At 32.5% G+C, this 12,340-nt stretch overlaps 1 protein-coding gene across 1 annotated transcript in view; it reads left to right on the top strand.

Annotated features, from left to right (window-relative positions):
* Positions 1-11,681, top strand: part of LOC113055409 (interleukin-17 receptor D) — a 43,446-nt gene extending 31,765 nt beyond the window's left edge. The window contains exons 4-13 of the mRNA XM_026221709.1: positions 943-1,061; positions 1,161-1,281; positions 2,074-2,118; positions 2,228-2,379; positions 5,463-5,528; positions 5,612-5,666; positions 5,751-5,861; positions 7,111-7,295; positions 8,648-9,563; positions 10,882-11,681. Coding sequence (XP_026077494.1) covers positions 943-1,061; positions 1,161-1,281; positions 2,074-2,118; positions 2,228-2,379; positions 5,463-5,528; positions 5,612-5,666; positions 5,751-5,861; positions 7,111-7,295; positions 8,648-9,563; positions 10,882-11,000 — 1,889 coding nt within the window. The 3' untranslated portion in view covers positions 11,001-11,681. The remainder of the gene's footprint in view (positions 1-942; positions 1,062-1,160; positions 1,282-2,073; positions 2,119-2,227; positions 2,380-5,462; positions 5,529-5,611; positions 5,667-5,750; positions 5,862-7,110; positions 7,296-8,647; positions 9,564-10,881) is intronic.
* Positions 11,682-12,340: the final 659 nt, after the last annotated feature.

Raw genomic sequence — 12,340 nt, 5'->3', positions numbered from 1 at the left:
ACATATGTCAGATTTAGCCAAATTGGCTTCTTTTCATCCATAGTCCCTAAATAAATCAGTTAATTAAGAAACTGCAAAGATGTGTCCTCTAATACTTTTTGGTATGTTATTGATTCTATAATATAAAATATTAAAGGTACAGTAGCAAAAACAACCTTTTTATACATGTCAGAAAGGGTGGAAATGGCCATAAAATACTATATTTATATTTTGAGACGATAAACCTTGACTAACATTTAAAACCAGGTCCAAAAAAATACAAATAGAAATGCAAACGTGTTCCTTTTAATGCTTTTTAAGGATGTGATTTGATCTAAAAATGCATCTGTGAACAGAAGGCACAGTTGCATATCAGCCGGTTTTATTCAGATCTGAAAGGGTGAAAGTGGTCATTAAAAGCTCCAAAAAGCAAAAAAATGTATAAGTCTTTTAATGCTTTTAGGCTGGGATCTATTCGATAAGTATGAATTTCACAGTCTATCTGAGTATCTTAAAGGTACAGTAGCAAAAACAGCATGTTTATTCAGATCAGAAAGAGTGAAAAATGGCCATGAAAAGCTACATTTACATTTTTGAGCCAATACACTTTGACTGACATAAGTCCAAAAAAAAAGGCAATTTTAATGCTTTTTAGGATGTGGTTTACTCAAAAAATGTGAACTGCATCAGTTAACACAATCTTATCTGAAATTATCTGAAACTACACTTACATTTTTGGGGCAAAAATCATTGAGTTATATTAAAAAGTGTCTCCAGGAAAAAATAAAATGCAAAAATATATCCTTTTTTATGCTTTTTAGTATGTTTTTTTTGGTACAATGCAAACATGAATTGGTTGATAATTGATGCATTTTCAAAGCCATCGGTTGCACAGGTGTCCTGCAATCATCTGGATTGATATCAGTGCTTTTATTTGATCTAATCCCCTTTAATCGATGCTAGGTATTGAGCATGTGAAGGGATTCAGAGTGTATCTGGAGGACAAGAATCCCGAGGGAAAGCAGTGCCAGCACATGATCCTGAAGGATCCACGACAGCTCAACTTCTCTTACAAAACCATCGTAAGTATGACATGCTTTAGATTCGACACGCAGTTCAGTGGGAATTCATTTGTATGTTCATATTCATCTGTTTGGCACCGTTTCGTATTTTTCCACCAGAGGATGAGCTCACAGCCCTTCACCGGTCTCACCTTTGAGACGGACTTCATGGTCCGGATCGTACCGTTTCCCACCTTCTTGAACGACAGCTTCTTTCCGCCGTCTTTTCTGCGCACTAACAGTGAGTGTTAAGCCTACTTTTGTCCTACTTTTAGAAAAAAAATACATGATAAAATATTTATTATTATTATTATTCAATATTTATAAATATTAATGCTACTAAAAAACTATTTATTAAAAATATTATGGTACACAAAATGAGAAATTACTTATTATTTACTATTAGTTATTGTCTTATATTTCTAGCTTAATGGATAAATAAATGATGGATCTTTTTTTTTTTTTTTTTTTTTTTTACACAGAAGTAAACATACTCTAAAAAAATATCTTGCCATATCTTTTTAGGCTTTTGGAAAATAAATATTTTTATTTATTTAAAATTAATGTAGTTTTAAAAATAATTAAAACACATCCTGTTAGGGTTACAAATTTATAATTAAATGTGATTTATAAATATAATTTATTTTTCATATGTATCTTTTATTTTTTATTACTATGTTATATATATAAATATTAATTTGAGGTTTTTATATATATTTTCATTATGTAATAATATGGTACACAAAATGACAAATGTATATTTGAGTGTTTATAATATAATCATCAATTTAATAAAATAATTGTATAATTTATTTTAAAATATATAATTTGTTGCTGTTGTTATTATTATTAGACATTTATATTTTTCACAACGTATTTTATAAATATTTATAATTAAAATAATTTATAAAATATAATTATTATTATTTTTACAATCATATTTTTACTTAATGCATTTTTAAACTGACTTGACTGCTTGGAAAAAATTGTGCAAAAAGTAATTTCTCTGCTTTATTCCTTGTGTATTTCCCAGGTTGTGAAGTGCTTCTTGGGCCAGATAACCTCGTCTGCAAACCATGTGAGTTCTTTAGAGAGAGAACGATGTCAAATCCAATCGATCTGTGAAACAGTGTCCTCTAACGAAGCCGAAACCAACCGTGCTCTTCTTTCTCTCTCTTCCCTGACAGTCTGGAAGCCCAAGATGCTGAATGTTTCTCAGCTCGGATCTAATTTGCATGTTGTGTTTGACCACGCCCCCTCCACGTTCGGCTTCACCATCTACTACCTGTACTACAAGCTCCGACAGGAGGGACCCTTCAGACTCAAGCGCTGCAAACCTGTGAGCAGTTTACAGTAATTGCATTGGAAAATCCAGGATTGCATTCGTAATTCACCCCGAATGCTCACTCTTATGTCATTCCGAGGAGTGTTTCCTGATCATTTGCACGTTTGCATCACAATTGCACTGTAATTGTTTGCATACTGTTAGCTTTGCACACACGGTTTTTCTAGCTGGACGTGAGATGTTCAGGGTTAATGCTCTTCCCAGACAGCTGGAATCATACATAGTCTTCTCCGGTGAGTTGCAGCTCTGGGAAATGGACGTGTTCTGCTGCTTTCCACGCTTTGGTCGTGTTAGAGACGGAGATGTAAAGAGCAGAGAGCTTTTACAGCAGCGCTCTGTCACTTAGAAAGTGTGCTGGGAGACGGCTATCTGTCTTTCTTTTTTTTTTGCAAAGGGCATGTATTTTGGGTTCTTCAGGGGATAGTTTAGCTGAAAACAGATCAAGATTTACCTACCCTTGTGTCATTTAAATGCATTTGACATTCTTTCTTCTGTGAGAAGGACTGTATGCTCAAGCTGCTCTTCTCCATACAGAGAAACGGCGTTCAATTGAGAGTTTAGCCAAAAAAAAAAAATAATGTAAAGAAATGGAAGCCCAAGACATATTTTGAAGACATGTGACAAGAATATAAATGAGTGATTATATCATCATTATTAATTAATTTAATAATATACTTATTTATCTAATAAATAATAATAATAGTAAAGTTAATAAATGATCCTAGTAATAGAAATCCAAAAATGCACATTACAAATAAAATGTATAATATAAGAATTTATATTCTAATAATAATAATAATTATAACTAATATTATATACTTCAAATTTTTATTTTAATTATTATTATTATTATTAGTATTAGTACTTATTAATTATTTTTATTAATAATAATGTAAATAATTATTATCAATGCAATAATTTTTAATGTGTATTCATTATATATTTTTAGATTTGTTCTGATGATTATTATTATTACAATTAATAATAATAAATATTATAATAATGATAATATTATAATTAATAATAAATACATTAAATAATAAATACTACTGCTAATAGTAACTGAGAAGATCAAATTACAAATAAATTGTATAATAATTATAAAAATGAATATTCTAATAATAATAATAATAATAATAATAATATTTTATGTAATCATTTTCAATAATTATTGATATTTTGCAAAATTTCAAAAAAATTATTTTGATTTATAAAATTTTGCTTAAATTGTTATTACTGTTATTATAATAAACAGTAGTTATTAATTAATATTTATTAATAATAATGTCAATAATTATTATTGATGCAGTGAATTAAATATGTATTAATAATGTATTAGTTTCATAATAGTTGTTATAATTAGCATAACTATTATATGATAGATAATAATAAATACTACTAATAATAGTATTTGAGAAAATAAGTATTGAAAGTTCATCATTAATTTTATTTAAAAATAAATAACTGACACACTAAATTGCTAATTAACAACGGAAAGATACATTTCCCTCCATGATTAAATGTGCACTTTCATGGTGTTTCGTGAGTTATCTCTGAAAGGCTTTTGCTGAAGCAAAGTCTTTATTCTCTTGGAATCACGATGTCGGGATTGATTTCACTTAGAGGTTTTATTATTTCAACACCAGCATGAGGTGTTTCATATTTGTGTCATTTTGGAACACGACCTGGTTCTTTTGAACCGTGTTATTCACATCTTCTTCCTATCAGAGGGTGTAAATCATTGTCCTGGCTTTTTGAGAAGAGCACAGTGGTCATATCTGTGGCCGGGCCGGGTGCCATTGTTTGTAGCAGTAATAGAAAGAGGTGAAATTTGAGGTGAGCGCCGCCACCAACGGGGGATTCCAGAGTTCAGACGCTCTATGGATCTCTGTGAGATCATTGATATCGTTTCACTTTCCCACCACAGGCTTCGAACTGAGTGCAATAGGAACCCTATTATAAAACTGATAGTTCCGCTCCTTGATTCTGATTGGCTGAGCCAAGTTTGAAGCTGTTGTAAATTATGCTACAAAGTAACATACACCTTTGTTTACGTTTGTGTGTTGCTCGGCAACCACTTTTTTTGGAACCACAACTGTTTCTGAGGAGCTACATTGTTTGGTGGAGGAATATTGTTTGAATTAATCTGATTACACTTTATTTGCTCTGTTTTATTCTGTGAAACCTTACTAATAATAACCGTGGAATAACCGTTTTATAAAAGCTCCGTGAAGCTGTGGTTTACAGTAAATTTATAACAACTAACAATGCCGCTTTGTTGTTATAAATTCACTGTAAACCACGGCTTCACGGAGCTTATTGCTTCAGTCTATACGAGATTAGGATGAGTTTGTTTCTTCATCAGATTTGGAGAAATGTTGCATTGCATCACTTGCTCTGTAGTGAATGGGTGCCGTCAGAATGGGAGTCCAAACAGCTGATAAAAACATCACAATAATCCACAACACTCCAGTCCATCAATTAAAAAAGCTGCATGATTGTAAGAAAAAAAATCCATCATTAAGGTTGCTTCAAGCTAAAATGTGAGTTCATAATCCATAATAATGTGCTCTGGTCTGAATCAGGAGAGAAATCTGCATGGATCACAAGCACAGTTTACAAGCCTAAACAAATATGTGGCTTGGTTTTGATGTGAGAGACAACAGAAGATGCACTTTTTCACTGGAGGAACTGTTTTATTTTAGCTGAAAGTAACAGTATGATGTTAAAAATGCCTTCTCAAGACATTAACTGATGGACTGGAGTGGTGTGAATTACTGTGATGTTCAGACTCTCGTTATGACGGCACCCATTCACTGCAGAGCATGTGATGCAATGCTAAAAATCTCCAAATGTGATGAAGAAACAAATTCGTCTTCATCTCAGATGATCTGGTGAGGAAGTGTTCATGATTTTTGGATGAACTATTACTCTAAAGTTGTTTCAAGATTTGTTAATGAAAGCCACAAGTAGCTCTTGGTTTATTGAATGACCCAGATCTTATTTTATCATTGCATGTCATTTTAAAAAATAAAATGCATTGCACATTTGTAACAATGTCTCCGTTTTTCTTGCAGGAGCAAAATGGTCCCAAAACTACATGTGTTTTACAAGACGTCACTCCAGGAACTTACGCAATTGAGGTTTGAGCGTAATTCATTTCACGCGCAGTTAATTGAGTTTCATTGAACAATTTAACAGCTAATCTGCTTTGTGATTCCTGCAGCTTCGCGATGACAACAACACGACCAGAAGACAGACGCAGTACCACGTGAGCCAAGGTAAAAAGACTCGCTCGTATTATTTCTTTTGAATGTTTAGCGTCTGTTTTGGCACTGATCAGATGTTGTTTGTGTTTGTTTCAGTGCATTCTCCGTGGGCCGGACCGATCCGTGCCATGGCCATCACCGTCCCGCTGGTCATCATGTCAGCCTTCGCCACTCTCTTCACCGTCATGTGTCGCAAGAAACAGCAAGGTGTGTGTCCGGCATTAGTGAGGCTCGGGTTTCTGTAAGACGATCTCTGTAATCTGACGGCATTTATGAGGATTAATGCGCGATGGAGTCTCAGCGTTTGCGCTCACGCCATTCTGCTGCAGCTCTGCTCGTTTTAACTTAGTGTTCATGTGTAAGGCATCCTACAGAAGCAAATGATGCTCAGTTTCCAATGTTTTGTGAAGATTTTCCTCTTAAAACCTCATAGAACACCTTGGTTTCCAAAATATAATTTAAAATATAAAATGTATATTCTAATAATAATAACTAATATAATAATTATAATATATTATTATTACTATTATTATTAGTAGTAGTACTTATTAATTATTATTTACTAATATTAATGTAAATAATTATTACCAATGCAATTTTTTAAATATGTATTTATATCATTTTTTGGAATTATTCTGATGATGATTATTATTAATATTAATAATAATTTATATTATAAGAATTATAATATTATAATAATAAATATATTAAATAATAAATACTACTGGTAATAGTAATTGAGAAGATGAAATAACAAATAAATTGTATAGTAATTATAGTTTTAGTTTTCATTTATTAATGAAACATTAACATTAGTCAACTACCTGAAATAAAAATGTATTTATTTTTTTGTAGTTTAGTTTTAGTTAACTTTTTTACTGTATTTCAAGGTACACAATAAAATAAAATAAAAAACTTGTTTTATTTCAGTTAACTTTTATTTAAATGAATGAAAAACTAGCTGAAACACATTTTCATTTTATTTGAAGTAACAAAAATAATTTTTTATGGTTTTAGTGACCTGCTGAAATAAAAAATGAATGTTATTTTCAGTGGTTTATTTTATGTAAAATAATGACTAGTATTTTTTAATGGTTTGAACCTTACCGTTACATTTCAAGAAATGGAAATATTTTACAATACAATATAATGTTAAAATAATCCTGCTCTAGATGCGTTAAGCCTCCAAGTTTATGGGATTTTTTTCAATAACTGGTATTCTATGCTAAAATATGGTTATCATGGTATATTTTTGTGAAGGTGGATTTGGGGGGTGATGTAAGACAAAAACATCTGTTTCTCTAACATGGACAAATTAGGCTTTACTTTCAGTTCTTCCAATGCTCTAAAAGCAGCTCTCATCATATGGAAACAATAAATGTGCTTTTTTTCCACTCGCTACAAATCTGATTTGATCCTGGTTGGATTCCCGTCTCTGATCTGAATTTTTCTGCAGAGAACATCTACTCCCACCTGGACGAGGAGAGCTCCGAGTCTTCATCTCAGACCACAGCGCTGAGCTCAGACAGACCCTGGCCCAGACCCAAGATCTTCCTCTGTTACTCCAGCAGAGACTGTCCCAAACACCTGGCCGTCGTCCAGAGCTTCGCCTTCTTCCTGCAGGACTTCTGCGGCTGTGAGGTCAGGCTCGGTTCAGAACTTTCAGCAAGGATGCATTCAGTTGATCAGAAGTGACCGTGAAGACATTTAGAATGTTACAAAACAAATAAAAGCTGTTCCCCTGAACATTCCGTTCATCAAAGAATCCTGAAACATAAAATGTATCAGTTTCCAGCAGCATATCAGAATGATTTCTGAAGATCATGTGACACTGATGACTGGAGTAATGATGCTGAAATAAATATATATATTCAAATAGAAATGTTATTTTCAATTGTAATAATATTTCAAAATTTTACTGTATTTTTGATCATACAAATGCAACCTTGGTGAGCAGAAGAGACTAAAAATAGTTTGACAGGTTTGAAATGTTTGCCATTGACGCCCTCTAGTGGCAGAAGGAACCCAAGTTATTTCAAGTTATATCTAACATTAACAATAATAATAAATACTTCTACAATGTTCAGTAATATTAGTTGTAAATTTCAACATTTACTATTGCATAAAAAAGAAATATATATATATATATATATATATATATATATATATATATATATATAATTTAACATTAGTTTTATGCACAGTGAATTAACTTGCACTAATTCAATGAACTATTGTTTATTTATTAACTAACAAGCTTTAAAGTCTCTCAGAGATTTTCCACCAAAATAAAAGAAAAATGTTTTAAAAGCTAAGAAATCAAGACATTCATAAATAGTATTATCGTAATTTTACTGTTGTTTTGTCAAATTAAAATTATGATATCAATGTTACTAAATATTTGTTTTCTGTTGGACAGTGTTGTATTATTATCACAGTTTTATTGCAGTTGTAGGTTTCTTGATTTATTTTTGTTTAAATAATGAACAAAATAAAATATTTTGAGTAATAATAATAATAATTTGTATTATCTATATAAAGTAATATAATTTAATTAAATATGTTATTATTATTATTAAATACAGTACAATAGTATTATTAAAGTAACATTTATTTATTGAATCGTTTATTTATTTTTTTATATAACAGTACAATTAAATATTTGTATTTATGATTATTAAATACTCTTTTTTTTACACTACTATATATATATATATATATATATATATATATATTATTGTTTAGTTTTTAAATATTTTTATAAAATAATTACAATGCTAATAATATCATAATTTTTTTATACAGTAAAATAGTTTCAAATGTGTCTAATGTGTGTCTCTCTGTGTGTGTGTGTGTGTGTCTGCGTATGTGCGTGCATGTGTGTGTGTCTGCGTGTGTGTGTCTCTGTGTGTGTTGTGTCTGTGTGTGTGTGTGTGTGTCTCTGTGTGTGTGTGTGTGTGTGTGTCTGCGTGTGTGTGTGTGTGAACGCTCAGGTGGCGCTGGATCTCTGGGAGCACCTGGAGATCTGTAAGGAGGGTCAGATGTCGTGGCTGAGCCGGCGTATCGACGAGGCTCACTTCATCATCACCGTCTGCTCCAAAGGCCTGAAGTATTTCGTGGAGAAACGCCACCGTAAAGGCAAAGCCACGTCGAAGGAGAACAACCGAGAACCGACCGCATCCGACTCCTCCGCCGGAAACAGAGACCTGTTCATCGTGGCCACAGCGATGATCTCAGAAAAACTCAGAGAGGAGCATCAGAAGTCCTCGGACCTCTCGCGCTTCATGTCGGTGTACTTCGACTACTCTCACGAGAGCGACATACCGACTTGTCTCAGCCTGGCGCCTAAATACAAACTGATGGACCAGCTTCCTCTTCTGTTCGCCCGGCTCCACTCTCGCCAGCTCAGTCTGACCGACCGCGAGCCACAGCCGCCCAACGTCAGCAAACGCAACTACTTCCGCAGTAAATCGGGCCGCTCGCTGTACGTGGCCATCTGTAACATGCACCAGCTCGCGGAGCAGGAGCCCGACTGGTTCCAGAAGCAGCTCATGCCGCCTCCGCTCCCGAATAAACGCCTCCCTCCTCCAGAGAAGCTGGACTCGGGGCTCGTCCTGAACGAGGTGAAGCTCAAACACCCGTCGGAGAGCGAGTGTCCCGTGAGGAGCAACGTCCTGACGCTGTCTCGGAGTCTGTCTCAGGAGGATCTCGGGGAGGGTTCGTCTCATCAGGACGCGGGCTCGTCTCGTCCCGACGGATCGGTCAGTCCGGTGGAGATGCCCAGAGACTCGGGGATCTACGACTCGTCCGTCCCGTCCTCCGAGCTCTCCATCCCACTGATGGACGGACTCTCGCCGGACCCCGACAACTCGTCTCTGGCCGACAGCGTGTCCTCCTCCTCAGGACTTGGTAGGAATATAACACATTTAGCAGATATAAATATGTTATTTAGTTGTATATATTTATATGTGACCATGGAAAAAAAATCCAAATATTGAGAAAATCATCTTTAAAGTTGTCCAGATGAATTCTAAGCAATGCATATTACTAAAATACTAAAATACTGTTTTGATATATTTATGGTAGGAAATTTACTAAATCTCTTCATGGAACATGATCGTTACTTAATATCCTAATGATTTTTTGCATTAAATGAAAATCAGTAATTTTGACCCATACAATATATTTTTGGCTATTGCTACAAAAATACCCCAGAGACTGCTTCTGTGCTCCAGGGTCACACACACACACACACACACACACATATATATATGCACATTTTTTAATATATGCAATTTAAATATATTCTGACATCTAAGTAGTTCATTGAGCTTCACATAGGGTTGTGTTTTTTTTTTAAATTATTTATATGGCCTTTTATATGCAATATTTTGCATTTGAAAGTGCAATGTCAACCATCTTTCCAATGAAGACATCCATATTTAGTAGTGTATATTAGTATTGTAATTTTACTGTTAATCTGTGAAATAATGTTTTATCTTATTTTGCAGTTCAGTAGTACTATTGCATTCTAAATTTAGATTAATTTAAATAACTATAAAATAAACATATTTTGAATATAATAATGATTATAATATAATTTTATTGTACAGTGCAGCAGTAATATTGTATATTTTTATTACATATATTACATATATATTTATATTCATAATTTTTATTATAAATTAAATGACTATGTAAAATTTAAAAAATATATATATATATATATATATATATAATTATAATAATATTTTTATTTTTTTAATTAATTGGTTACATTTTATAATTTAAATAATACAATTTAAATATGATTTTGAAATAGATAATAAATACCTTTTTTACAGTATGTTCTTACGATTGCAATTGTAGTATTTTTATTAGTTACATCAACTTACTGTAAAGTTTAACTGACTGTTAACTATTATAAATATTATTTAACATTCATTTTTTATTTTAAAGTACTGTACTATTATTTCAATAGTAATTTATTTCTTTATTGATTAATTAATTTTAGTTAATTTTTTTTATTTATTGACAGTAACAATAACAGTGGTAAAAAATAATAATTATTATTAAATCATATTTATGAATGCAATAGTAATATATTTCTTTATTGATACGTTTGATTACATTTAAACTGTATCACTTAAATGCTAACTAATTACTTTTATTAGATTATACTTTGCGAATAGTTTTTTTTTTTTAACCCTGTGATTGTGTTTTTTAGGTGATGAGGAGCCCCCTGCTGTCAGCTCTCTGCACTGCGCAGCTTCTACAATATGCAAAGCAGAGCTCCATCACATCATCCATCAGAGCGAAGGACTCAGAGCCGCTGCCTCCACCTAGTGGCCTTCAGCTGTAACTGCATCGCCACTTTAATTCCTGTACTCACCACAGACTTAGACAAGTCTTCAAAATCCCTCATCAGGGAAAACCTTTCACAGATTGGAAGGGATTGAACATTGAGGTGTCTGAAAACTGCAGGCACGTGTTTTGTCAAGGCGCTTTTTAACCAAAGTGGTTGTGTATTTAGCATGCATCCGTGTCTGTTGTGTATGTTACTACAAAATCCAGACCTTCTTGCCTTAAAAGTGCCATGAAGCTGTAGACATGAGCGGGTTGTGCTGAATGTGAGTCATTTTAACATTTTAATTTCACTTTTATTTATTGCATTAGCGTGCTTGGGGTTGTTCAGAGTTTACGTTCGATTTTAAAAGCATATCGACAGCTTTTTAATGATTTTAGGGCTTAATAAGTTTTAAAAGGACCGCATCATAAAGAGATTAGAGTAGGGGTAATGTTTTTTATGACAAAGGGAAGCACAAACTAAAAAAATGAGATGTGTCATGTTGTTAACTTCATGAGTTTTACTTGTGTACTTTGTTTATCCAGGTTTTGTACAGTTTTTTTTTAATTGTTGTTTTAGAATATTAGATGTGATTTCTACATTATATAAACTTTGTACTGTTTTATAGTACTCTAATGTAGGAGATATGACTTAATAAAACTAAGATTTATATGCATTGATTATGAGTTATCCGTGAAGTTTCCTGTATTTGAAATGTGTAATATGCTTAAAATCTAAAGATTTCTTTATGGTTTACACTGTAAATATATACTAACAGTGGGTTTAGTGCGCTAAAATATGCATATAGAAAGAAATAACAGAGAAGGGACTAAAATCTTTAGATGTGACATTTTAAGTGATGAAAATGAAATAATATACACTGAACAAAATTATAAACAACACTTTTGTTTTTGCCCCCATTTTTCATGAGCTCAACTCAAAGATCAGAGTTTTTCTATTGAACACAAAAGGCCTATTTCTCTCATTACGTCAATTACGGCAATTTGATGTCGAACAGAGTGTGTACCTGCCAGTGATGTGAGTGCATCATTATAAATCACACCAGGTGTGTTCAGAAAGATTTTCAGGCTGTGTTTGCTCTATGAATAGATGCTGTATGTGTTGAAATCTCCTCCTCTAGCTTTTTTGACAAAAAAAAAAATATATATATATAAAATGAATAATATAAGTAATTTGTCATAGCTTTTATTTCTATATTTTGTAGTGTTATTAAAAAAAATTCTTTAATTTTTTTATTTCAGTTTTATTTTTTAATCATTTTTAGTATTTCAACTTTTATTTTTTATAATTTTATTTCAGTTAGTTGCCAAGTTTGAAT

Source organism: Carassius auratus, chromosome 36 (assembly GCF_003368295.1).
Source record: "Carassius auratus strain Wakin chromosome 36, ASM336829v1, whole genome shotgun sequence".
Classification (NCBI taxonomy): domain Eukaryota; kingdom Metazoa; phylum Chordata; class Actinopteri; order Cypriniformes; family Cyprinidae; genus Carassius; species Carassius auratus.
The sequence above is the reverse complement of the archived record's forward strand: the minus strand, read 5'-3'. Positions and strand labels throughout refer to the sequence as shown.